Raw genomic sequence first — 27,687 nt, forward strand, 5'->3', positions numbered from 1 at the left:
CCCCACTTCCTCACCTTGACAAACACAGTTCCAGATTTTTAACTTTGGGGCAACTTGAATTCTATCACTCATTGCTTCATTATTTCCACGTTCGCTTTGTACATATGGACTTAATTTATGCTTGAAGCCAAAGATGGGTTTGTTTTAGTTTTGCCATAAATTTTAGGGTAAATTCTTTAGAACTAGAATATAACCTTTACTCCTTGTGGCCCTTGTAGGGTTTTGGTGGAAAGCCTACAGTGTTTATGAGACCCTTCCAACTTGCACAGATGCAAACTCCGAATTTGGTGTCCCATGCAGTGGGCAGCAGAGGATTCTTTGCTCAGCTTTTTACAAGTTTCCATCTGTTGCTTTATGCTGGTCTACTTAGGCAAGCACAAGTTCAGGGTTCAGGCAAGAATTCAGTGTGAGTTTATACAAATTTGGGGTATACTCTCCGTGGCTCCTGATTTTCCAAGACTCCGCCCTCAATTTCCAGCTGCTTTGCCAGCCCCACACCCCATCCTCTGACAAGCCAAAAACATCACAGTGTCACGCTCTGGTTCTAGCTGCTTCTCATCCTGTGGACTAGGGCGTGCTCTCAGGAGAGGAGCTGTATTAACAAGAACTACAGCCGGCGTGGGTCCTTTCTCTCCAGGGTCCAATGCCCTCAGATATCTACCTAAAGTTGGTGACTTTCCAGGATCTTCAGATAATTAAACTTTGTATTTGCCCAGAGTTTTGAACCGTTACCTGAAAGAGAGTGAGTCCAATACAAGCCACTCCACCATTTCCAGAACAAGAAATTCAAGAATTTGCTTTTTAAGTAGTGATACTCCAAAAATTTCAGAACAATATTGTATTTTCTGATCCCCAAATATTTCTATTTGTATTTTTATGAATTGACATGTAGATCTATAATAGCAAAATGGCAAAATATATATTCTGATTCTCAACATAAATCAAGATTTCAGTGGTTTAATAGAATCAGTATTCTTGGAATTCCCCCATATACTCTCATCCTTGTGTTTTACATTTTTGTTTCATCCTCAAATCATTTTTTCAGTGGTTAAATCTTAGCAGAGGTTTCTTTCAATTCTTTTTATGGAATAGAATGTTCAAAAGTGTGTACGTTTTTAACTACCAGCATATTTCTTATCAAAGATTGGCAGTATATCCTTCAGTACGTGATTACTATCAAGACAATGGCTGATCTAGCAGCTTAATGCTTCTTTAAGACTGTGCATTTCACATCTAAGCTTTTCAGTCCCTAGGAAGATAAGCATTCTTGAAGAGAGTGACATTACAGGGCCTTTTCAGAACTTCCAATTGATAATACTTTGCAAGCCTAAAGCTTATTATGAACCTCTGAACTTCTTAGTATTTAAGATCAGCAATAAAGTAGTTGAGAAGAACAAGAAAAACTTAACACTTGCATATGCCCTATTTTCCAGCAAGAAAAAATAAGTGGGGCAGTGATTGCTGCTGTGTTATATTCATGAGTAATGGCTAGGTAACAATGTTGTATATTGGAATAGCATTTTACAATCTATGAATGCCAAGTATCATTATATGCCAACAATTCCCAAATTTGTGTCTCCAGCCTGTGCCTCCGTCCTGAACTCTAGGCTCATAGACCCAACTGCCTCTTCAATGCTTCACTTAGAAATCTAATAGCTTGAACTTAACATGTTCAAAACTGAGCTCCTGATACTCTCTCCTTCTGCATTTGCCCAAAGTGTTCCTCCATCAGCCTTTCCTATCTCAGCTAATGGCAATCCCATGATTTCAGTTGTCAGATTAAATATTTGGTGTGTCATCCTCGAATCTTCTCTCTCCTCCTCTTTACAGCAAAATCCAAAGGCTTTACCTTTGTGATATGCCCTGAACTTGACCACGTCTCAGCACCCCTGGTTCAAACCACCATCATTTCTCACCCATGTCATTGCAGTAACCTTCCAACTTGTTGCTCTGCTTCTATGCTTATCCGTCTTCAATCTCTTCCCAACACAACAGCTGGAGCAATTCTGTTAAAACACATATTAGATGAAGACCCTCTGCTCAAAACCCTCCAGTGTTTTCTTCTGTAAGTCCTATGTCACAGTTCTTATAAAGATCTAAAAGGCCCTACCTTGTCTGTACTACTCTCCCCTTACTTATCCAGGTACAGCAAACTGGCTGTTCCAAACATGCTGAACACTGGCTATTCTCTCTCCTGGAACGTTCTTACCCCATTTGTCTACATGGCCAGCCTTTGCATTTTCTTCAGATCTTAACCCAAAGGGGCTCATTCTTAGTGAACTCTCCATCTAAATGTGCACACCTCCTACTAACACATGCTTTTCAATCTCCCTTGTCTGCTCTGTTTCCTTATTTAGCAGTTATCACTAGATGCCATACTATATATTTTCGTATTGAGATCTTGTACATCATCAATCTCCATGACAGGCATTTAAACTCAGTGAGGGCTGGGATTTGAGCCAGTTGTCCTCTGCTCTATCTCCAGTGTCAAGGCAATGTCTAGCACACAGTAGGAGCTCCAAACATTTGTTGAATGAATATACATAGCATTGCCATAGCTGATCCTTACAACAGTTCTATCTCCATTGTACTAATGCAGAAAGTACATTTAAGGTGATTACATGACTCAGTCTAAGGTACATAGCCAATTTCAAGACCATAATTATATACAGGGTTTTGGTTTTTTTTAATTCTGGATTGAGAGGTATTTCCGTAGCACTATACTGCTCCACCCCACGTTCGAGACCAGTGTACTACTGAATCATCTGAATCCAATGAGTAAATGTAGGCGTTATTTTTATAAACCAATAAGAGAAAAAATTGTAGGTGTCTCTATTTCCATATTATTATAATACCTCCTCTGAACTTGTAACACAGATTTTTAAAAAATTGACCTGATATTTACATAATATAAATTAGCCATTTTAAAGTGAACAATTCAGTGGCACTTAATACATTCACAATGTTGTGCAACCACCTCTAGAATACAGGATTTAAATCCTTCTTTCCTTCCCTTTTTCCTTCCTCTCCCTCCTTCCTTCCTCCTCCCCTCTCTCTTTCTCTTTTCCTTTTTTCAGATTGTGCTACGACAATTGTAGAGAATAAAGTCAGAAGAAAACTTAGAGAACCCAAATTCTTTTCTGTGAATCAGTTTCTTCTTTTCTAAACACTGTTATTTTTCTACCATGTTCACTGGACTTTTGCTACTCTCTAGTACTCTTAGGGCTTTAGAAGAAAAACATCATATAAATAACACAGTGATATACCCATTTTTTGATATGTGGTTAGTTATTACTGTTCACAGCTTCTTCTTGATACTTACATTTGAATTATCCATAGAGTTTAGCTCATATTATCTGGTGTCTGCTAAGGGCTCTCCCTAGTCTGTAGGCTTTCTGTAAAACCTTAATATTACATTTACAAAGTCTATTTTTATAATTTAATTAATTACATATTATGTAACATATTGGTATTTTATATAAATACCATCTGTTCTTGTGAGTTTGTCTCAAGAACATGCCATGCTCTGTCCTGTTTGGTGGCCTCTCAGGGCTCACTTTTCCCAAAAGCTTTCTCTGTCCTCCATCTGTCAAATTCTCTCCATACCCCAAGGCCCAGGCTTCCTTCTTCTGTGAGGTTCTTACCAGCCACTCAAAGTGCCACTGATTTTCTTACCCCTCTGAATTTCTTTTACTGCTCTTATTGTCCACACCACATGATTGATCACTCAATTACATTCTCTTCTGTCTTGCTTATTATCATTTCATCACTGGCTACCCTGGCGCCCCACTGCCTTTTCCATCAACAGAGAGGATGAGGCTAGATGTCCTTGAAACTTTCTTCCAGCTCTGAAAATTCTGATTATGTGTAGTAGTTTTTTCTTCTTCTTGGATTATAAACTTCTTGAGACAGATACATATATTTTAAAATCCCACAATGTACTGTGCTCAGCACAGACAGGTGTTCAGTAAATTTCTAGCCACCATCAAGAGGCATGTTTCTGTGTATTTAGGAGTGTGATATGACTCCTACAAATGATAATGATCCATTAGGTCAAATTAATAGAGTTACAATGCTCGGGTCTTGGAAGTAGCAGTCTTACTACTTGTGCTGCTCACAACATGCCCAGAATAATATGTCCCACTCTGGCAGGCTTGCCTTAAGAGAGCAGTCTTTCATTTGGATACAAACAAATCAGGGGAGACTCTGAAAACCATAATATAGGAGGTATTGAAGCCATTTAGCCTGGAGAGGAAACAATTAATAGGAGCCAAAAATACTGTATCCAAATGCTTAAAGATATAGAATGAGAAACAGAATAATTTTGGGTGGTCCAAAAGATAAATCTAGGACTAAGGGATGACTTTTCATCTAGAGGCAATTTCAGGTTAGCGTAAGTAACAACATTTTCATAAGTTTCTTGTAAATTAGCTATTTAACAATAGAATGAGTTACATGCCTCGTTGGCTCTATTGATTAATTGTACAGATACTGACTGCGTGAGTACCTGTTCTATGCCAGGACTGTCTGGACATGAGCAAATGATGAATGAGATAGTCATGGACCTGCTGTAATAGACCTTACATTCTGGTGGGACAGAGAAACAATAAAAAAAAAAACAACACAACTCCACGAAGAAAATAAAATTTCCATGAAGAAAATGAAACAGGGCATGGGGATAGAAAGAAGGGAGGTGGAAAGGGAGCTGGATAAGAACAGATGGTCGTGGAAACTCCTGTGAAGACAACATTTGAGCTGAGAACGAAATGACCAGAAGAACCAGCCATGTGAGAATCTCAGGGAAGGGTATTCCAGGCAGTTGGGACAAGAGTGGACGTTGGAGCACCCTCAGCCAATGACCCTGTGATGGGGTCACATTTGAAGTATGTGTCCACTGGGCTAGGCTCTGAAGCCCAGTTGTTTGGTCAAACACTAACCTGGATGTGCTGTGAAGGTAGTTTGTCAATGTGATTAACATTCACAATCAGTTAACCTTGAAGGAGATTACCCTCCAAAAGTGAGTGGGTCTCATCTAATCAGTTGAACACCTTAAGAGGAAAAACAGGTTTCTCTGAGAAGGAGTTCTACCTCAAGACTACTGAGGTAGAATCAAATCCTGCTGAGTTTCCAGCCTGCCAGCCTACTCTACAGATTTCAGACTTGCCAGCCCCCACATCACACAAGGCAATTCCTTAAAGTAAATGTGTGTGTGTATGTGTATGTGTATGTAGTACCTGCATTCATATATACACACATATATACCTATATCCACATCCTCTTGGTTTCTCTGGAGAACCCTGACTTTCACAGACCTCTTCCTGGGAGCGTCTGCATAACCTGGCATGAAGAATCTGTGATTCCACAGCCAATTGAGTGGGAGTGGAGAGTAGACTGTAACAGGTTACGATGCCAGAATTATTTAGGGACCCAAAAAGCTGTGAATGCAACTTTTAGAAAGTATTCCTACTTCACAAATATCCCTTGCTGTCCATTGAATCCTGCAGTGTAGCAGGGTCACCTACCATTGCAAATGTCCAGTAAAAGAATGGAGATTTCATCCCTTACTCTATTTTTACATTTTAGAATTGGTTTCTTACTTGAGAATTTCCCTTGGAGAACAGTTTAAAGAAGAAGAGGTAGTTATAGAAGTTCAAATTAGATTTTTCCATTCTTTGCTGGATTAAAAAAGACATGTTTATGTCTTTTGAGAGCTTCCATACCTACAGTCCAAAGAATACCCTACACGTTCAAGGTGAAGTGCATGATGTTATCAGCCAGCAGCCATTTTTGATTTATAATCTATTACAAATACCTGAGAAATCACCTTGAAATTATTTTCCTGGCATTTGCACAACTGATACAGGTCACCGATAGCATTTGGTATTCTGTCACCACTTGCTACTCCCTTCAAACTCAGCAAATGGCTCATTTCACAAACTCAAGGCAACTTTCTCACCAGAGAACCGAACCTCCAGGGTCTCCTGGCCGTAGCTGACAATCACAGATGTATCTCCAATATTTTCCACCAGCAGTGCAGAGTGTAGAAGAATGTCATTGGCTACCAGATTGCTAGTAGCAGAGTAAGAATTACAGATAACTACAGTAAACTTACCATTTTGATGAGTAGACAAGGTCTTTTGTATTACCTTTGCATATTATTAGTCCTCTTTTCTTCTCCATATAAAATGTTTTAGTTTTTACAATGCATAATCTTATCTAATCTTATGTTATGCTAATTAAATTTTGTCAAAACATATCCAAACTCCAAAGTGTAAGTGTTTTAAGCTATGTTTTATGGATAGGCAGTTTGTAAATTGGAGCTGAGCTCTTGTACTAAATGCGTCATGAAGGGATACAAAACAGGGGATGTGTGATGGGAATCGATACTTGAAATGCTGGAGTCTCACCTCCTATCTTCCTTCTAAGGATGTGCTCAGTTTCAGAGGGCTTAGCTTGATTCGTGGATTCCAAGGCCCGTGGAAAAGGCTCTATGATAACAAAATACTTTTGCTTAATCCGGTGCATTTTTCTCCAGTCTTTTCCTCTTTACCTTCAATGGGTTGCTTCTGAGGAAACTTCTAGAAGACATCCTGTTTTCTGTCCCACCTTCACTCTTACTTATTTCAGATTGTAAAGCACATATTTCCTATGTTGCCATACAAGTCTTCCAAGTAATTTAGGACATTTGTCCATAAGCAAGAAGGAGAGATTCGAGATACCCTGAGGGAAAGGGGCTGCAGCCCTCCAGTCTTCCCACAAAAGGAGCTGCCTGCCCCGTGTTCACAGTGCACAAAAGTGCTGGGCCCAAACACCAGCCCCCACTATACAGCTGTGCAGGCATGGGCAGCATCCTTTCTTATGCTCACTATTTGCGGTTTTGTGTGAAGACCATGCCCCTAAGCTCCGCACTATAGTACTTAATTCCATCTCTGTGTGAGATTACATCTAAATATTTCTAGACTTTACCGTGTCCTATCTAAGTCTTTTCTTCTAGCTAAATATCCCTGGTCCCTTGAATCCACCTTTATCAAGTGTGACGGTTAATTTTATGAGTAACTTGGCTAGGCTATGGTCCCTAGTTGTTCGGTCAAAAATTATTCTAGATGTTTCGGTGAAGGTGTTCATAGATGTGATTAACATTAAATCAGTAGACTTCGAGTAAAGCATGTTACCCTCTATCAGGTGAAGGAGCCGCAACCAGTCAGGTGAAGGCCTTAAGAGGAAAGACTAAAGTTGCCCAAAGATCCAAGTCTGCCTCAAAATTGTAGCATAGAAACCCTGCCTGAGTTTTCAGCCTGCTGCCCTGTGGAATTTGGACTCAAGATGATTCCAACATCAACTCTTGCCAGAATTTCCAGCCTGTGGGCCTGCTTGACAGATTTCTGATTTGCCAAGCCCTGCAATCATGTTGGCCAATTCCCTAAAATCTCTCTTTCATTCTCTCTCTCTCTCTCTCTCTCTCTCATTCTCCCTTATATATTTCTAGAAATTTATCTATTGGTTCTGTCTCTCTGAAGAACCCTAATACACCAAACAACAAACTATTTTCATTTTCCCATCCTTCCTCATTATTTTCTGAATATGATCCAGGTTACTATTACCTCACCTAATATACTCAAGGTATGATGAGTGCCAGGTAGAGCAGTATCTTTTCCACCTTGTCCTATCTCTGGTATCAGTAAGTGTATATAACTCACTGCTTAAGAACAGAGCCTTGGGGCCCCTGGGTGACTCAGTCGTTAAGCGTCTGCCTTCAGCTCAGGCCATGGTCCCAGGGTCCTGGGATCGAGCCCCACATTGGCCTCCCTGCTCAGCGGGAAGCCTGCTTCTCCCTCTCCCACTCCCCCTGCTTGTGTTCCCTCTCTCACTGTGTCTCTCTCTGTCAAATAAATAAATAAAATCTTTAAAAAAAAAAAAAAAAGAACAGAGCCTTGGCAATTGAGAGAGCTGGATTTAAGCCTCCATCTTATAATTCTGTGACTGAAACAAGTTACTTCTTTTAGTCTCAGTTTCTTAAATCTCTGGAAGAGGATGATAATGGAACTGAATCATGGGATTCTGTGGTGTGAGAATAAAAAAGATAACTCCACTTTAAGGAAAGTACCAGTCATTCTGTGGCTTTGGCAACAGGTAATCCTAATTGATCAATGACAACTTGCTACAATAACCAGTAAACCAATCAGTGACAGATCACAGTTCTCAAAAACAGCCAACTAGCAACAGCCTCACAGCACTGACCATACTTCTGAAGGTCAGTCAACCAACAACTGTCTTACTTGAATTACTCTGTCTCCAGAGCTAAATAACAACCCATTCCTAAGACCTCTGCTTCTGAACATGCGCTGTCTCTGTACTTGACGTTTGCCCAAACCCTATACAAGTGCAGCTCACAGCTTTGCTCAGAGACTGTGTGGTTTGTAAGCACAGCTATCCCTTGTTCAGCAGTAATTTCAGCTTTTTGTTTCAGGCATTGAACAGTGGTCATGTCTTTTTTTTTTTTAATTTATTTATTTGAGAGAGAGAGAGAGACAGAAGGAGAGAGCACAAGCAGGAGAGTCGGGGAGAGGAAGAGAAAAATCTCAAGCACATTCCATGATGAGTGGTCATACCTTTTGACAGAGGATAAAATTGGGTCATATGTGAAAAGTATTTAGCATAGTGCCTGGCATAGAATAATCACTTAAGAAATGTTAGCTGTTATCTTGAGTGCGTAATTCTATTCATGTCCTCTAAGGTTGCTCTGGCTTTTTCAATAACAAAGGCTGTCAGCCTGGGAATGACATTTTGGTTGTCTGGAGCACCCCCACACAAAATGGGCATATCTGGGGCATGACCGACATGCAACTGGGCCTGGAGGTGACAAGATAGAGGAACGTCCCCCCAAGGAGGATGATCAGGACAATAGTGGCTCATTGTAACTGTGGCCACATCTTGTCCAGCCATGCTCCTGTCTGCTTCACAAGCTGCTGTCGGCGAGTAGCCTTGTTACACCGTTGAATCACAGTGCCTGCTAAACCCGAGTTCTTTCCACAGGGGCTGCTGATGACCCACCAATTCCAACCTGCATTCGTCTGTTTGTTGGACCCCCCCACCCAAATAGCAGGGTAAGACTTGTACTACATTGAATTTCATCTTGCTAAATTTGGTCCAGTGCCCTAGTCTGATCAAAATCCTAGATGGGAAAATGCCTTCAAATAGACACTGAAGTGGGAAATAATAAGGTTTTAGGCACATAGAAAAGGACATTTTTGCCCTTCTAGTGAAAGGCTCTGCTCCATCATTCCTTTGTGCATGAGATTCTGCTATCAAAGTTGGGATCCAGGAAGGAGGAGTGTTTATTTTTTACTTTATATAGACCTTAGTTTTTAGAACAGCTTTAGAGTTACAAAATTACTGGGAAAATAGTATAGAGTTCACATATGCCAGCACCCAGCTTCCCCTATTTTTATTTTAAAGATTTTATTTATTTATTTGAGAGAGAGAGCATGACGAGCAGGGTGGGCGAGGAGCAGAGGGAGCAGGAGAAGCAGGCTCCCCGCTGAGCAGGGAGCCCGACGCGGGGCTTGATCCCAGGACCCAGGATCATGACCTGAACCGAAGGCAGACGCTTAACGACTGAGCCACCCAGGCGTCCTCAGTTTCCCATATTATTACCATCTTACATTAGTGTGGTACATTTGTTATAATTAATTGATACATTATTGTTAACTAAAGTTCATACTTTATTCAGACTTCCTTAATATTTACCCAGTGTCCTGTTTTTTGTTTTTTGTTTTTTTTCCAGGATGCCATCCAGATTACCATATTATGTTTACTTGTCATTTCTCTTTAGACTCTTCCAGATGGTGAGCTTCTCAAACTGTCTTTGTTTTGGTGACCTTGACAGTTTTTAGGAACACTGGTCAGGTATTTTGTACAATGCCCCTCATCTGTTGTTTTTCTCATGATTAGACTGGGATTCTGATTTTGGAGGGGAGGAAAAGCACAGAGGTGAAGTGACATTTTCATCACATCATATCAAGAGCACATACTGTCATCATGACTGCTCATTGTTGATTTTAGCCTTGCTCACCTGGCTGAGGGAGAGCTTGTCAGACTTTTCCACTATAAAGTTACTCTTTTTCCCTTTCTGTGTAGTATTATTTGGAAGGAAATCACAGTGCACAGCCCACAGGTAAAGAATGGGGAGTTATGCTCCATCTTCTTGAGGGTGGAGTATCTATATAAATTATTTGGAATTATTCTGGGCATTTGTCTCTTCTCCCATTTGTTAGTTTATTTCTTTATTCGATCATATTTACATCAGGATGGACTCATAGATTTGTAAAAATATTTTGCATTATAATACAAGACTATTTTTTAAAAAATTGTTCCAGCTTTGGCCATTGGGACCTCTTTCAGTTGACTTTTGTGTCCTTTTGACATGATCCCATTGTTGGGGAGTTTTGTTGTTCTTGGTTGGTTTGTTAGTTTAGCACTTACTTTCTACCACCACGAAATGCTCCAGGCTCATCTTGTCCACCTGGAAGTGGAGGAGAGCTGTCTCCTGAAGCTGTATAAGACCCTGGCACACGGGCAGCAGGCTAAGATCCCCTTAACCAAATCCAACAGCATGGTTGAAAGGCTCTCCTCTACTTCCAGACTGTGGGCAGCCTTTTAATGGTCTCCTTTCTCTTCTCCTTTTTACAGTACAAGCTCTCAAGTGTCTCAGCTTCAACCAGGGGTGGGTGCCCAGTGGGTGTCCACTCTAAAATTAGCAAGGGAAAATTCTTAGAGACATCATTATATGTTTAAATTTCTAAAATATTATAAATGCATGTGATCGTGGAGAGCCTTCACTGCTATGTAACATGAGATTTGGCATGTCTTACTTCTCTTGCTTACTAGAAATTTCTTGAAGGCAGAGACCACATTTTGTGCTTCTTTGTATAATTCCTATACTGAGCACTTAGCATATAGCTGGTCAAAGAATATATTCTGTTGAATATGTCACAATTTTTTTCAGTCATTTTGGCAGATATGTTGTCTGAGATGAACTTCATTTTTTTTTTTAAATCACAAAATCAAAACGTAAGGTTGTACCTTTATTTTAAAAGGCTGTGTTAGAGTTCCATGATGATTGTGATATTCTTGCAACAAGGATAGTGACACCCAAAGCAGAACTGGATGATGGCTCTCTGTTCAGAAGCCCGCAGGGCCAGCACTCAAGCCTGAAGACAGAGACCTCCGTAGATGACTTCTGTACATCCCTTTATGGTGTTGTAATTCTGGGTGCCCTTGAATTAAGGGGTTTTATTGCTCCATCTTGGCAATCGCCAAAAAAGATCTTTAAAAGCATAGTGCTTAGGGTGGTTAAGAGAAGGAATTCAGGTGGCTTATGGAAACCTGGATCAGTAATATAGTTTATTAAATAGGCCATCTGGGGACGCAAGGCTTTTTCAATTGGGGTTTTTAAAACCTCACCCTTAAGAAGCATTACGAAAGAGAATGTTTATTTACCACATGCAAAGGTCTCCACAGGCAGCCAGGTGGCATTTTTACTCAGTAGTGCCCTTCTGGTGCATCAGTCAGGAGAGTCACAGGTGGCTACAGTCAGAAAGGGGCTTCTTCAACCTCTTCTCTCACTCCATGGGCCCCAGAATGCCTCATGTTTCAAAAGACTTATCAGCGGGCGCCTGGGTGGCTCAGATGGTTGGGCGTCTGCCTTCAGCTCAGGTCACGATCCCAGGGTCCTAGGATCGAGTCCCGCATCAGGCTCCCTGCTCCTTGGGAGCCTGCTTCTCCCTCTACCTCTCTCTCTCTTTCTCTGTCTCTCATGAATAAATAAATAAAATCTTTAAAAAAAAAAAAGACTTATCAGACCAATCGTAAAACGCAAAGTTATATGGGTAGCTCAGCTGTCTGAGAGAGGATCAGAAGATCCAGCTCTAATGGGCTGATTAATGGAAAATCCATTACTGATGTAGGATAAGAAGACTATTTTTTTTGCTTTAACCAAGTGGTATGGAAATATGAATAAATAGGGTGACTATCAGCAGAAGAAGTTAGTGGTAGGAACACTGGTTGTCTGTTCTGTGTAGTTTGTAAATAGAAATGTTAAAGGGTGATTTTTGGTTTTTGAAGTGTTTAGTAAGTTTATTTATGATATTTATACTTTAAAAGATAATAAAAGTATGGGGCACCTGGGTGGCTCAGTTGGTTAGGTAGCTGCATTTGGCTCAGGTCATGATCCCGGGGTTCTGGGATGGAGCCCCACGATGGGCTCCCAGGGAGCCTGCTTCTCCCTCTCCCCCCCCCACCACTGACTCATGCTCTTTCTCACTATCTCTGTCTCTCAAATAAATAAATTCTTTTAAAAAAAGATAATAAAAATACATCCTCTCCCATTAAGTAGACTAAGTTAAAATACATATTTTTTCCTTATAGAAGTTCAACAACGAAATCATTTTATGTAAAGAAATTTTTATCTTATTTTTATGTTTTAAAATATTTATTTATTTGAGAGAGAGAGAGAGAGACAGAAGGAAAGAACGCAAGCAAGAGGAAATGAATGGCAGGCAGAAGGAAGAGGGAGAGGCAGGCTCTCCGCTGAGCAGGAAGCCTGATGTAGGGCTTGATTCCAGGACCCCAGGATCATGACCTGAGCTAAAGGCAGACATTTAACTGACTGAGCCACCCAGGTGCCCCTGTAAAGACATTTTTAATTTCTTAGTTCATCAAATCTCATTTACCGTATTTTGAACAACAATGAAATTATAATATCCCCACCAAGTAGGAGTGCCAGATAAAGGATAACCAGTTAAATTTGAATTTTAGACAAATAGTGAATATTTCCTGTAGGTCCATGCAATATTTGGAATATACTTTTATTCAAAATGTACTTGTTATTTATCTTATTTCCAATTTAACAGGGAATCTTTTATATTATTTCTTAACTCTGGCAACCCTATCACCAAGGCAAATTTTTCTCGAAGAAATTTGAAGCTATCAACAGAGCTTTTACTTATTTCTTTTCTTCTTTTTTTTTAGAAAAAAATTTATTTTTTTATTTATTTGAGAGGGAGAGAGAGGAGCAGAGAGAGAGCGACAAGCAGACTCCACGCTGACTGAGAAGCCTGACCTGGGCCCCGATCTCACGACCCTGAGATCATGACCTGAGCCAAAACCAAGAGTTGGATACTTAACTGACTGAGCCACCCAGGTGCCCCTCAACATAGCTTTAATAAAACACATTGGCTTTTATTTATACTGTGAAATCAACTTTATGTGATCCATGGAGTAGAGGTGTCTGACTCCTTGCATCTCATTGGCTTGCAGCCCATTCCAATCCACCTCATTGAGCCCCATCGCACCCCGGAAAGGGCTTTTGTCATGGTCACCAATGATTTGCATATGGTCAGATCCAGTGAACACGTTCCTCTCCTCATCTTTGGCTTCTATGACCCCCTTCTCTGTCCTGGTTTTCTCCCTATCTGACCACTAATTCTCATTCCTCTGTCAGATCCTCTTACTCTAACTACAAATTGGGAATTCCTTATGGCCCATACCAGATTCCTCTTTCTTCTCCTTCTATACCAACACTGTCCAATAGAAAGTTCTGTGAGGATGGAAATATCCCATATATGCACTTATCCACACAGCAGCCACTAGCTAAACATGGCTGCTGAGGAAATCGGTTAGTATGACTCAGGAACTGAATTTTTAATTTTATTTAATTAATTTATATTGCCACATAAAGCCAGTGGCTACCGTATTGGACAGCACAACTCCAGGCTATCTTACAAGGTGAGCTATTAAAAAACAGCTTTAGACTTGCAAGTTCCTGGGTTTTATCTGTAGCTCAGATCTCCCCACAGAGCTGCAGGGTTATATTCATTTGATAACTCAGATGATTCACAAGCACTGACTGATCATAACTGTTCTTTCCTCAGCTGCCGCTATTCAGACAATGGCACCAATGGCACTCGGTTTGTTGAACCCAGAAAATGAGAGTTCTTGATTTTTTCCTTTTCCTTACTATCTCACATCCAAACTGTAACTTCTATTGAGTCTACCTCCAACTTGCATTTTGAATCTGTCCACTTCCCTTCATCTCCACTGCTACCACCCAATCCAGACTACCATTATGTCCTGCCTGGATGACTCACAATAGTCTCCCTGCCTCTTGAACCCCCTCTTAAGTCCACTATCTGCATAGTTTCAATATAATCCTCTCAAAACGTGAGTTAGATCATGTCACTTTTCTGCTTACAATTCTTGCATGTTTTGCCATTGCTTTTGGAATAAAATGTCAATTCCTTGTTTTGGACTTCAAGAATCTAGACCCTGCTTCCCTTCCAACCCTTATTCTGAGTTTCTTCTTGTCTCTTTGCACTAGACCTTCTGGGACAACATATGCTCTGCTGCCCCAGGGCCTTTTTCACTTGCTATTTCTCACCTGCAGTGTCTTCCCCAGCTATTTACCTGGACAGCCTTTTCTTACTCTTTGGCTCTTAACTCAGTACTTCAGGGAGCTCTCCCCTAACCACTTATCTCATTGGGTTCGCTTCCATTTCCTTATTTTCCACATCAGCATAGAGACTGTTTTCTCCTTTACATTGTGTGCTTGTTTCTTTAATGTCTATGTAGCGCACAAGTCTATGAGCTCCAAGAGGGCAGAGGCTTCTATGTAACTCCCTGTATCTATCTAATAGTAGCACATCACTGATGCTAGTAGAGCTCGATAAATATTTGTTGAATGATGAATGAATGAATGAATGAATGAGCTCATGCTTTGACTTATACGCAGGGTATTATATCTTATTTTATTGTTTTCAAAATCCAGTTTTTAATTTGTATTTTAAATGGCAACAAGTGGATGACTTGGCTCCTGCCAACATCTTCCCATTTTCATTCAGTGAACACAACAATGGCATCCAGGGAAAAGTCAGAGGTAATAAAGATTAATTACACTGAGAATAGTGTCTTTCAAGTCGCCACAGGACCATATTACTTTCAGCTTCCTAGTGAGACACTAAAGAGGTTTCCAGTACTTTTCTGGCAAATTATAGACAAGGACTGCGTTTTGGAATTATCTGGGAAGCTTTAAAATATGCTGGCTGGGTCTCATCCCCATAGATTTAATTGGTCTGAGGTGCATCCTGCACGCTAGGACTGTTACAGCTGCCCAGGAGATTCTAACGTGTAGCCACGCTGCATATCACAGAGCAAAGTTGTGGACCAAAGAAGGATGGATGCGGGGAGAAACTGTTTTTCAAATCATTTTGTCAGTTGTGAATTCTATTTGCTATGCTGTTCTTAATGCAACGTCTCACAGATTAGTTAATAGAGTTTTATAAGATTTTTAATTATGAAAAAGGCCCATTAGCTTTTCTGACAAATGTTCCATTGAAACTGTCAGAGGTTGGATTCAGTATCTAAGATTCTACCAGGTAAGTCCACTTCCAGACTATGCACTATTCATGAAGAGGAATGAATGATTAGCAAGTGAATAACTCATGTTTCTGTTTAGTGTCCCTTGGCGCTGGTAAGTCTAATTGCTATCCTCTGCCTTGATCAAAGCTGTCAGCTACCAACCTGGCCTCACCTCCTTTGCTTTATCTCCCTCTGTGCTCAACAGCTAATGTTGTCCTGGGTCTAGCTGCAGGCTTGGGCCCTTCCTGGTTCATCAGCTGAGCAGAGCAAAGTATGTCAGAAACTTTGGCTGCTCTAACTTATACTCCCCATATTTGAAAACTGATAATAAATTTGTAAGCAAAGAGTTATTAATAACTAGCATTCATAATTAATATTTCATATTAATAACAATATGGCAGCTAGGCCTTTGTAAGTTTCCTACTTCCATGCATTTTCCACAAAACTTGTTGCTCCCTAACCAGTTGGTTTTTCTAAGCAGTAAATATGATCCAGAGTCTAAACCTTTTTGTGCCTTCCTCAGATGGCCCAGTTCACAAGAACTGATCTGTGCTATACAGCCACCCTGCTTTCTATCTTGGCTCCTTGGAGGATGGCATGGCTGGGGGGCCCTGGCTGACAATTGAGGTATGTTTCTTTACCCACCTCTCCTGGGATCGACTCCCACATCCTGGCTCCTGAGTACTGCCCACTGTCTAGACTCTTCAGCACTGTGGTTAAACTTCCAGATGCCAAAAGTCACGTATGTGTTTGTTTTCCTCATTGGCTCCCGCTTTCTACAATCTCATTGTCATCACCACTGACCCTTTCTACCTGAGCCACCCACTGTCCCCTTGCTCCAGGAAAATGTGTCTCACTAGTCAGTAGTTCTCCCTTATTGTGATCCGTTTTAATCACTCTTTGGCATTTCCTTGTAATATCTGCACTATTGGTTGTGTAATATCTCTTTGTAAGTTGCCTTGCCTTCAAACAAACAAACAAACAAGCAAACATCCCCATACTATCTTGCTTTGGCTAGGAAAAAATATTTTGAAATCATAGATTTGAAGTGTTCCTTATATCTTTCCCTATTATACATTAAGATTAATCCACAACTATTCACATAAAATATCTGCAGACTATTTAGAATTGCCCCAGAACCAGGGCACCCTTGTACCACACTTTGGGAAATGTCTACCTCAGGGCCTCCACCCCGAGTATGTTCACTCCCACCCCTGCCCTGCCCCTTTCTGCCTGTCCTACATGGAATGCCTCAGGTCCTGTGTTGGGACATATGTACTTAGGACTCCCTGCTCGATGCCAAGTACACATGTGCTAAGTACAAATGGAATTTCACTGATAGATGACTCCAGTCAAAGCTAACATCATGTGGTGGTTCAGAGCATAGATTCTGGAGGTGACCTGAATTCAAATCCCAGCTGCTACTTACTGTGTAAGTCACTGCATGTCTCTCAGGTAGCTCAGAGAACTAATGTGAGGATTAAACACATTAGCATATGTTTAGAGCTTGGAACAGTGTCTAGTCCCTGCAAGTGCCATATAAATGTTAGACATTATTATAAGCTGTGAGTTCAGGCAACAGAAGTCGAAAGAAAAAAGTAGTCTGTGAGTGTGCTAGGCATCCTTTCCTCAGAGAAAGAGTTGGCTAGGGAATCATAGGAGTGTACTCATATTTATTTAATCTGGAGGCCAGAACTCCATGTATTTATTACATCAGGGTATTAGGGCTTTATGAATCAGGTAAAAAATATATAACACTCAATAATTTAAAATGGCATCTATCTGACTTGCTGTCATTTAGTTATGCAAATTGAGTATTCTATGCAAATTCCATTTCATTCGTTTCCATTCTCAAAAGAAATTTATGTACTTTGTATTAATTTGAAAACTGAATGATTTTAGTAAATACCATGAGCTGTGCAAAATGTGTGTGTGTGTGTGTGTGTGCATGCATTCTGAATGTTTTGAATAGGCTTTTTGTTATCAGTATAGCAAATAATTCTTTCTAAAATAAACTACTGAAATACCTAGAAATAAATTTAACTGAGAAAGTGAAAGACCTGACCTGCACACTGAAAACTATAAGGCATTAATGAAAGAAATTGAAGAAGACACAAATAAGTGGATATTCCAAGCTCGTGAATCAGAAGAATTCATATTGTTAAAATATCCATATTACTCAAAGCAATCTACAGATTCAGTGCAAAATTCCTACCAACATTCCAATGGCATTTTCCACAGAAATAGAAAAAACAACTCTAAAATTTGTGTGGAACCACAAGAGACCTCAAAAACCAAAGTAGTCTTGAAAAAGAACAAAGCTGAAGGCATTATTCTCTCTGATTTCAAACTATATTTCAAAGCTATAGTAAACAAACAGTATGGTAGTGGCATAAAAACAGACACATAAATCAATGGAACAGAACAGAGAGCCCAGGAATAAATCCATACATATATGGGCAATTAACTTATAACAAAGGAGCCAAGAATATACAATGGGGAAAGGACAGTCTCTTCAATAAATTGCACTGGGACAGCTAGATCCAAAGAATGAAACTGGACCACTGTCTTACACCATACACAAAAATTAACTCAAGTGGATTCAGAACTTAAATATAAGACCTGAAACTATAAAATTCCTAGAAAAAAAAAAATCCAGAGGCAATAAACTCCTTGACATTGGTCTTGGTGATGATTTTTTTGGATTTGACACCAAAAACAAAAATAAACAAGTGAAATGACAATCAAACTTAAAGGTTTTTGCGCAGCGAGGGAAATCATCAACACAAGGAAAAGGCAACTTACTGAATGGGAGAGAATATTTACGAATCATATATCTAATAAGGGGTTAATATCCAAAATATATTTAAAAAACTCATACAGGTCAATAGCAAAAAAAAAAAAATCCAATTAAAAAATGGGCAGAGGATCTGAATGGACATTTCTAAAGAAGACACACAGATGACCCAATAGGTAAGTGAAAAGATGCTCAGAATCACCCATCATCAGGGAAATAGAAATCAGAACCACAATGAGATATCACCTCACACCTTTAGAATGACTATTATTAAGAAGACAAGAAATAAGTGCTGGCGCGGATGTAGATAAAAGGGAACCCTTGTGCACTGTTGGGGAGAGTGCAAATTGGTACAATTACCGTGGAAAACAGCATGAAGCTTCCTCAAAAAATTAAAAATAGATCTACCATGTGATCCAGCAATTCCTTTGCTGGGTATCTATCCTAAGAAAATGAAAACACTAATTTGAAAAGCTATATGCACCCCCATGTTCATTGTAGCATCATTTACAGTAGCCAAGTCTCAGAAACAACCTAAGTAGTTGTCTCCCTAGGGATGAATGGATAAAGAAAATGTGGCGTATAGATACCATGGAGTGAAGTCTTGCTATTTGTGACACCATGGATGGATCTTGGGGGCATTATGCTAAGTAAAATAAGACAGGGAAAGACAAATGCCATATGGTCTCACTTACATGTGGAATCTAAAATAACAAAAAACGGGAGTTCATAGATACAGAGAACAGATTGGTGGTTGCCAGAGGGGAGGGGAGGGGAGTGAGCAGAATGGGTGAGTGGGTGAAGGGGGTCAAAAGGTACAAAAAATAAAATGAAATAAACTATAAAACTGTTAAATAAACTAATATGATTTTGTATATTATAGCAACAGTTTTGCAGGTCATAATAGGAACACAATTATTTCCTATCTCCTTTTTGAAATAACTCAAGCATCAGCAACATTACCTTAAAACTTCTTTATTACATTCACCCAAATATTATCAATTACATTTATAAGGAGTAACAAACAGTAAACCTGTGTTTGAATAAAACATCTCAATTCTAATTCTGAAACTTAATCAGAAAAAACATATTTTAGCACAATAATAATCTTAAATACACATCATTGTTACACTGTTTCTGTTATGAAAACGTTCATTGATGTTAAGAAAAGGTATTCAGCTGACACTGGAAAACAAAATTCTCTTAAAAACAATTGCACATTATCATTGCAATATTGTAAATTTTTTTAAAAAGTTGGTTATATACTTGGGGATAAAATGGTCAAATTTATTTCCTGAAGCTCTTGTAATAGATGGTAAATGCTAAATAAAAATTTTAAGAAATGACTCAGGAGATAAGATTGTAAAGACTTCTTCCTGAAACTACTGTGACAACCTCTAAAGGCCAGATAAGGATTTGTAAAATTCCCTATGGTCAAATGGGAAAGGGCTTAGAATGAGAACCAGAATTCTTGGCTTCTACTCCATTACTCATCATGGTATCCAACTTGCTTATTTGTTCATTTGGGAGAGTCACATTTCAGACCTAATCCTATGTAGTGCGGTAGGTTTTTTTTTTCTTGAAGATGGTATTTATTTATTTATTTATTTGAGAGAGGGAGCAGGGAGAGGGGCAGAGGGAGAGGGAGACAGAGAATCTCAAGCAGACTCTGCACCAAGCATGGAGGCCGACATGGGGCTTGATCTTACAACCCTGAGATCCTGACCTGAGCCAAAATCACGTTGGAGGCTTAACTCACTGAGCCACCCAGGCGCCCCTGTAGTGCAGTAGGTTTTAAAATGCTGTGCAAAAATTTCCCTATACTATCTAAACATTTCCAACCCGTAATTTTCTCAACTGATCAGCATTATTATTATATATGTCCGCTAGATCAATCCCCCAGCTCAAACAAGAGAGAGCTTCTATTCCACATTTCACTGCATGCATGGACGCCGCTATTATGTCGTGCCCAGGACTGTTCAAAAGTCCTCATTGTCATAGCAAACGAACGGACTAACCCCGTCTGGATAACTGATTGCAGACCCCAACCTCGATGGACACACGTCCCAAGTCTCTGCTCCGTCTGTCCTAGAGGGAGTGGACTCCTGAGGAAAGGCCAGCATGGGTCTGATGGCTCGGCAATCGCCTGAAATTTTCAAAGGAAGTGACCCGGCTGGTGAGGCTGCCCTGGCTACCGTGGCTGGGAAGTCCAAGCCTTCCGGATAGATGGACAGGGGGATGTTTTCAGAAGCATAGTTGCACCCTGAAAGGCTCTTCACTTCTTGTATGCTGTCGCAGTATTTCAGAGCAGGGGGCTGGTAGGCCTGGTAGGACACTTTGGTGGTGGTGGTGATCACAGTCTGTAGGGCTGGAGGACCTGCTGGGGAAGCCGTGAGGTACCTGCAGGGAAGCTCTGGGTTATAATAAGGGTGAGTGGCCACAGCCTGGAATTGTCCATGGTCTGGCCTCTCCCCAAGGCCAGGTGCTCCAAGAGCTGGTTTCCAGCCGTGTTGTTTACTGGTGAAATCAAAGCTTCTCTCAAAGCTGCTGTAGGAATTGACGTTATATTGTAGTGCATTCAGATGAACCCAGTCCATGTCATTAGGGATGCTGCTGGAATTTGTATAAAGGGTGGGATGTGAGTTTGAATTTGTGTAACTAGGACCTGCTAATTCATAGCTGCAAGGTGGCCTAGGCAAAAGAATCCTTGGGTTTGGGTATTTCTGAAAGGGTGGCATTACGTCTCCTTGGAAGGTGGCTAGGTCACAGGTAGCTTTGTAAGCCTCGGAGCTTGGGAAGGAAAAGCAAGGCTGCCCTGAGATAGGGAAGCCGGTGTCAGCAATTAGATCAAACTCTTCTGGATTTTCCAAGGGAGGCATGTTGTTGAAATGTCCACTGTTGTCTTGATTCTCTCCAGCCTAAAAAAAGATATAAATTTTTATTTGTAAATAAAAATGTAAATCACCTGGGTGCCCTCATTAGTAACAGTAGCCAACCAACCAAATACAGACAGACTTCCAATGGATTGATTGTGTGTTGTGAACACTGCACTGCTCAGGTACGTGATTTTGGGCGCAGGGTCCAAGGGCTGCAGAACTTGAGCTTGCTCAGGCATGAATACCACACTGCCGAATGAGAGTTCATGGCAGCCAGGCAGGGTGGGTCTGAGTGGCAGATGGCTCTGTGGTTCCTCATCCTATGTTCATAATACCGGAGCCAAGGAGCCTGACACAGACCTGGGTTCAAATCCTGACTCTGTCCCTCATGAATGGAACAAGTTACTTAACCTCTCTGAACCTCAGAGTCCTAATTGTAAACATTACAATAACAACCACCTCTTCTTAAGGTCTTTGTGACCATTTCATGTGCGAAACCCTTAGCTCCTATGTGCCTGGCACATAGAAAGCGCTCAAATACCAGTTTCTCTTATCTCCGGACTAGCACTGCCTGCTTGGCATGCTTTGGTTGAAAAGCCAAACTGGATCAAGTTGCCCCAAGAAGTTTTATTTGTTCTGTGTAAATAATGCAAAGGATGCTCTCAAGGATGCACTGCTAATTAATTCACTGTTGGCATGCCCCTCTTTCTCTCTTTATTAAAACTGGATACCTGCCCTTGTGTATCAGGCTGTCAGCACACACCCTCACCCTATCATTGACTATAGAGAGTTTGCTTTTTTTTTTTTTAAGAAGAAGAAATTAGGAACTGTATCCAAAATGTGGATTCAATGCCATTTTTTTGGAGATATAATTTTCACATAAAACCTTTCTAATTAATTTATGACATTCATAGTTTACATAATTAGCAGTATATTTTGTGATGAAAATGAACACAGACCACAGTGTCATGTCAGCTCCCCATTACCTCTGGTTCTCGGATTCTCTTTTTCTGGGGTTGGTAAAAAGAGGCCATTTGTCTCTTGATGGCACTTCTTCTAGCTTCTGTCTCTGATTTGCTCTCTGGTCTTGGGTGATCATGAACTCCCTTGGCCTGCATTAATAAATCATATATTTATCCTGCTGAAGGAAGCTGGTCACGTTTGTCAAAAATAAATTATCTTTCCCAAGATCTCAGATTGTTTTTGTTTTTCCAAAATGACAGAAAAAATTATTGAACTAATAAAACAGCATGGCTAATAGAAATCTTAAAAGATTACCTAACAATCCTTTCCCCATATTAACTATAATTTGGTTTACCATCTCTCGCCCTTACAGAGTCTACGGAAGCAGAGCTTATTCCTCGGAGCCCAGTAAGGCTCTGGGAGCCCCAGCCCCGAGTTCTGACCACGAAGCTCTATTTGGGTGAGTCCAGAGTTCCTAAGGCACACAGCAGGTGGTCTGGACCCTATGGCTTGATGAAAATACCCACCACAAACTGTGATGTCCCCTCCACCTACTTGGAAAAATATCGCGTTGCCATCAAGCCGCCAGAAGTTGGTTACAGGGTATCCGCTGTGCCCTCGACAGGGGATCAACTCCAAAGCGGAATGACAGTTGGGGCATGCTTTCTCTGCCAAGCCAGCGGGAGAGAGAAATATTAATAACAACTAGGACCCCAGGTACTTTTGAAGGAAGAAAGGGAAAACAATTCCTGGGGAAAAGGGAACTCGGGGCCACGAGCTACCCCCTGCTCCCCCCCCCCCCCCCCCCCCCCCCGTCCTGGCCTGGGGCGCTCACTCTGCTGCTTCAGGCGAGCCTTGTCACAGATGGCAGGCCGCAGCTGCAGGCGGGAGCCGTCGGGCAGGGCGCAGGCCCGAGCGCACACCACCACACCCAGGCACGACTTCTTGAGGATGTGGCCGTTGTGGTTGTTGGTGTTGCGCATGGCCCAGCCGCTCAGGTGGCGCTGAGCCTTCTTCTCGTCGCTGCGGTAGATGAAGCGCACGTAGCCGTCGGGCCACTCACAGAAGTGGTCGAAGTGGGCCGGCTCCTGGGAGGGCGCACAAAAGGGAAGGATGGGCGAGTGGATCAAGCCCCACCTGGGCACACCACGCTTTTCATTTTTCCCAAGCACATTAGAATAAAAACTGGTTCTTTTTAATTCCAGAAGTGTCCTAAGAGCCACAAACTGTGCCATCACAAAACATCACCCATCCCGTCTGTGCATGCTGTTCTGACGACTGGCTGTTCATTGATGTTTATAAAGTTCTTGTCTTCTAAATGCTGTACGTGTCCTAGGTCATCTAGCCTTCCCAACTCACACAGAAAATAGGTACTATTATAATCTGTAGTTAATCCAATAGGACACGGAGGTCAGAGAGGTCAAATGACTTGCCCAAGGTCACGCTGCTAGTAAGAACTGGCTCTAGGATTTGAGCCCTAGCAGTTTGACTCCAGAGCCTGTTTTCCTTACCATCATGGTAGACCACTTTTGGGTACGTTTAAATGTTAAGTTACAAATGAAAACATTTTCAAATTAAGCACCAACGTGCCAGGGCAAAAAGCGATTGCAATGCTCTATCACTGAAATGCAATTCAGTCTGTAAATATCTCCACTTTGATCCAGTGCTTTTTCTTCTAAAGCTCTTGCCTCTACCCCAAACCTGTCAGTTACATCAGCAGTGATACCCAGAGCAACATTAGAGAGACAAGAACAGCTTCCCTTGCTCCTCCCAACTTAGCTCTCCCAGTTTATAGGGGCACGGTGATGAAGGACCTAGCTATAAATTCCACCCAAGCATGGGGTGGAACCCGCTGAGCCCTGGACCTCTCCCCAAAGCAATGTGGATTGTTGCTCTTCTCAACAAAGAGCCACCTGGCTGAAATAGTAAGTTATATCTAAAAAACTGAGCACTCCTTCAATATCCATCATTGGTGGTCTTTGCCCATGATATGCATTATCTATACTGCAATGTCTTTCTTGTACAGAAGTTTAATATAAAATTGCCCTGTACTAAGCACTTAATATTTAGCAGGTACTCTCTAGGGCAGGGGTCAGCACACTAGGAATCCGGGGCCCAATCCAGCCTGTCACTTGTTTTAGGACAGTCTACGAGCTAAGAGTGACTTTTACATTTTTTAATGGTTGGGGGAAAATCCAAAGAATTAGATTTCATGACATAATGGAAATTATCTAAAATTCAAATTTCAAGACCCATAAATATGGTTGTATTGGGACATGGCCAAACACATCTGTCTAAATACTGGCTATGGCTGTTTTCTCTCTATGGCGGAATTGGGCTTTTGGCACAGAGACAGCATGGCCTGCAGAGCCCCATTACGGAGTCTCAGTGATCCTCACGACAACCTTCCATGATGGGCATCCATACTCTTATTTCATAGATAAGGAAGTGGAAGTTAGAGAGAGAACCTTCTAGACTGGCATACCTGGGATTCAAACAGATCTGTGGCAGCCAGGTTCCACTGGCTTTCCTGCTATGGTAGAGGCTCAGAAGAATATTATCACAGTAATAAGCCATTTGCACCTTCTCTCCCTCCCACCACCCCAGGGACATTAGATCGAACATTCTCAGTCGGGTAATTCAGACTTGGATACATCAGTTAGTATTATGCATTCTAACAATAATAGGTAAATGGACACTTTTGTTTCTAAAACCCACAGGGATATTGTTGAAATCATTGTTATTACTAATAGATAATCATTTATCTTTTCTCAGAAATATTATAATTGCCATAAATTAATACATTGACTTAAGGTAAGCCACAAATGAAATATATAATGATGTACTATTAACTCCAAGTTTATGTTAATGCTAATATCTTTGTTTTTAAAGTGAACATTTCAATCTAAGGATCTTAGTTAGACAATCTTCCAGAAGAGAGTATTCCGTTAGTGTCCCCCTATGAGGGTAGAGAATCACCCCCCATGTCTCATACCTGCTACTAAAGCAGCAACACTGAAAATGAAGCCACTGAGACCCTCTTTTTAAATCAAAACAAAAATGGAGGATTCAAGGATTGGGTTGCTTCTATTCTAAAGCGTACATGTACACATTCAGACAAGCATGCAAACACTGAACATGACAGAAAATCTGGCTGATAGTTTAAGATTGTTATCTAGTTCAAGATTGTTATTTAGTTCCACCACTCGATGACAGGTCATCTTAGCCTGCAACTAAGGCAAATTCAGGAACTATCTCAAGGTCATGCAGCCAGTTTAGCTCTTTCTCCTTCAGTCAGCTGGAGCAAGGCTAGGATCCTGTTTCTCCACTTCTGTTTCCCATTACACCTGCCTTTTTGAGATATTACACACATTCCCTGCTTAAGAACCAGTCTTGCAAAGGAAAAATAGTTCACATTTGCACAGGAAGTCTAGAAAAGGCATGAAGGAAGACCCATATTTCCATTATTTGGAAGTGGCTCTTTTCTAAAATGCAGGATTATTTTCTTATGAAGATTTTCTGGATAGAAGTCAGTGTGAATGAGGTGTCTTTGCTGTGCTATGGTCCACTTTCCCACAAATGGTACAGGGTGACTGTAAAGTAGCAGACTTTGAAACAAACAAGTAGAACAAATTACTACACATATGTCCATCCAAAAAAAAAAAGTGCTGATCTCTTTGAGAGGGTGCATGACCTTGCTAATGAATTGCTAGCTGTCTGAAAATCTATATGGCACATGATAGTCTCTTTCCCTGTGCCACAACATTGCTGGAAGCCCACCGTTGCAAATACTTGGGAAGCCACTCCTCTCGCCTTCTACCTACACCCAGGACTTCAAAATCACTCCTCAGTTTTTGCCCCAAACCAGTATGACCAAGCATAACCGTCCAGCTCATTCCCTGGACTCGGCTCTAAACTACTTTGTTCCATTAAAACAAAACAAAATAAAACAAAATCACCCTAAAAGGAGAAGTAAGATCAAAAGTAAGACCAGAAGTTAGAGAAGTAAGATCAGAAGTTAGATCCAGAATCCAGATTCCAGAGGCTCTCTTGTTGCCTATGGTCTGGTTAGCATGACCATCCAGGCAAGCCACGGGCGTCTGGATAAATCACCCAAGTCATGCTATTTGTTAAGATTCGGATCACCGTGATTTACAGTAGTATCTTACAGTTTTGCTGCATAAGAAGCAGTGGTATCTACATTCGCTGTACCCTTCTCATAGATTTCAAAGAATGGCCGAGAGAATCACCTGATTTCTACCTTGGATAAAGGAAAGCAAGCGACAGGTGTCCTGCTCTCACCAGACGACTGGGAACTTGCAGCCTAATCGACAGTTCTTGGGACTATTGGTGTGTTTCAGACAAGTGCAAGAAGACACATCACTAAACCCAACTGCCGTTTGTGGCATCCCTCTAAAAATCGAGGACTCTCAGGGATGTGGGGGTGTGGGGAGGAGGTCTCTCCTCAGTCTCGGCAAGAACTTGAATGCCACCAGCCCTTTTCTGGATGGACAGAGCCATGTGTGCGCACACACCCGGTTTCACGCACCTGAGGCATCTGCGGATCGTTGATGTCCCAGCTGAGCTTCATCCCGTAGGAGCACACGCGGTCAGCCTTCTGCCCCACTTCCGCCACCATCTGCCCCACCTTGCCTGCGCTCTCCGCCAACGATCCTGAAAGAAGAAAAAAACCTAGATGGGCAAGGTGATGTGTTCCCTCTAACAATGAACTGGATGGAGATGGAGAGACAGAGACCCACAGGGAGACAGAGAGAGAGAATTTACTTAGAAATCCAGAAGTGGTGGACAAGGGTTAAGAGCTCTGTTCTCAGCCCGGGTGCTGAAAACCGCGGCGGCGGCGCGCGGCTGTGCCCGCACGTTTATAATGACACACCTGCCCAGGCTCCGCCTTTCCTCGCTCTCGCCAGCTCCCACCCTCCCGGCACCAGCAAGGCGGGTCACCCCCGCCCGGACAGACCTAGGAACGGAGGGGGAAGTTGACCCGAGCCCTCGGGAAACTGAAGGCAAGATGTCAAGGGGCGAGGGTGGGGGGTGGGGAGTTGGAATGTCTCATTTAAGTTGAAATCTTTTTTTTTTTCCTAACCTCGCCTCGCCTCTGGGGTTTCGGATTGCATTTAGATGGAAGGTTTTGAGACAGAGGCTTTCCAGCAAAGTCCCCAGAGAACTGACCCTCAATTCCTAGGCACCGTTTGTAGGACCTTGGCGGTAGGGCGCCCTAGTCTGGGTAACTGCGCCCGCGCCAACTAGCTTTGGGCTTTTGCTCTCGGGCTTTGTCAGAGCTGTCTGTGCTTTTTTCCGGGGGGGGGGGGGTGGGGGTAGGGGGTGGAGGAGTGGAGTCTGAAGGAATGCCGGAGGTCCCCGTGAGCTCGCAGGCCTAGGTGTACCTATGCTCCAGAGGGACTGCGCAAGGGACGTGGCCCAGTGGGACGAAAAGTCCCTGAAAGTGAACCTGGAGAAGGAGGGGGGGAGATGACCTAAGGGTAGCTGGACGAGGAGGGGGTGGGTGGGCTCTGCGGGCCCCGGGCGCGTAAGCAGGACACTTAGCGCGCGCGCTCTCTCTCTCTCTCATTCTCTCTCTCTCTCTCTCTCTCTCTCTCTCTCTCTCTCTCTCTCTCT

The 27,687-nt window shown here is 41.8% G+C and overlaps 1 protein-coding gene across 1 annotated transcript in view; it reads right to left on the bottom strand.

Annotated features, from left to right (window-relative positions):
• Positions 1 to 19,931: 19,931 nt before the first annotated feature.
• Positions 19,932 to 27,687, bottom strand: part of GCM2 (glial cells missing transcription factor 2) — an 8,707-nt gene continuing 951 nt past the window's right edge. Inside the window, exons 3-7 of the mRNA XM_025890872.2 lie at positions 26,600 to 26,724; positions 22,886 to 23,138; positions 22,606 to 22,718; positions 22,074 to 22,199; positions 19,932 to 21,129 (exon numbers count right to left, since the gene is read on the bottom strand). Of these exons, the coding sequence (XP_025746657.2) occupies positions 20,191 to 21,129; positions 22,074 to 22,199; positions 22,606 to 22,718; positions 22,886 to 23,138; positions 26,600 to 26,724 (1,556 nt within the window). The 3' untranslated portion in view covers positions 19,932 to 20,190. The remainder of the gene's footprint in view (positions 21,130 to 22,073; positions 22,200 to 22,605; positions 22,719 to 22,885; positions 23,139 to 26,599; positions 26,725 to 27,687) is intronic.

This window comes from Callorhinus ursinus, unplaced genomic scaffold (assembly GCF_003265705.2).
Source record: "Callorhinus ursinus isolate GAN/ISIS: 27379988/994484 unplaced genomic scaffold, GSC_fseal_2.0 scaffold26, whole genome shotgun sequence".
Lineage (NCBI taxonomy): Eukaryota > Metazoa > Chordata > Mammalia > Carnivora > Otariidae > Callorhinus > Callorhinus ursinus.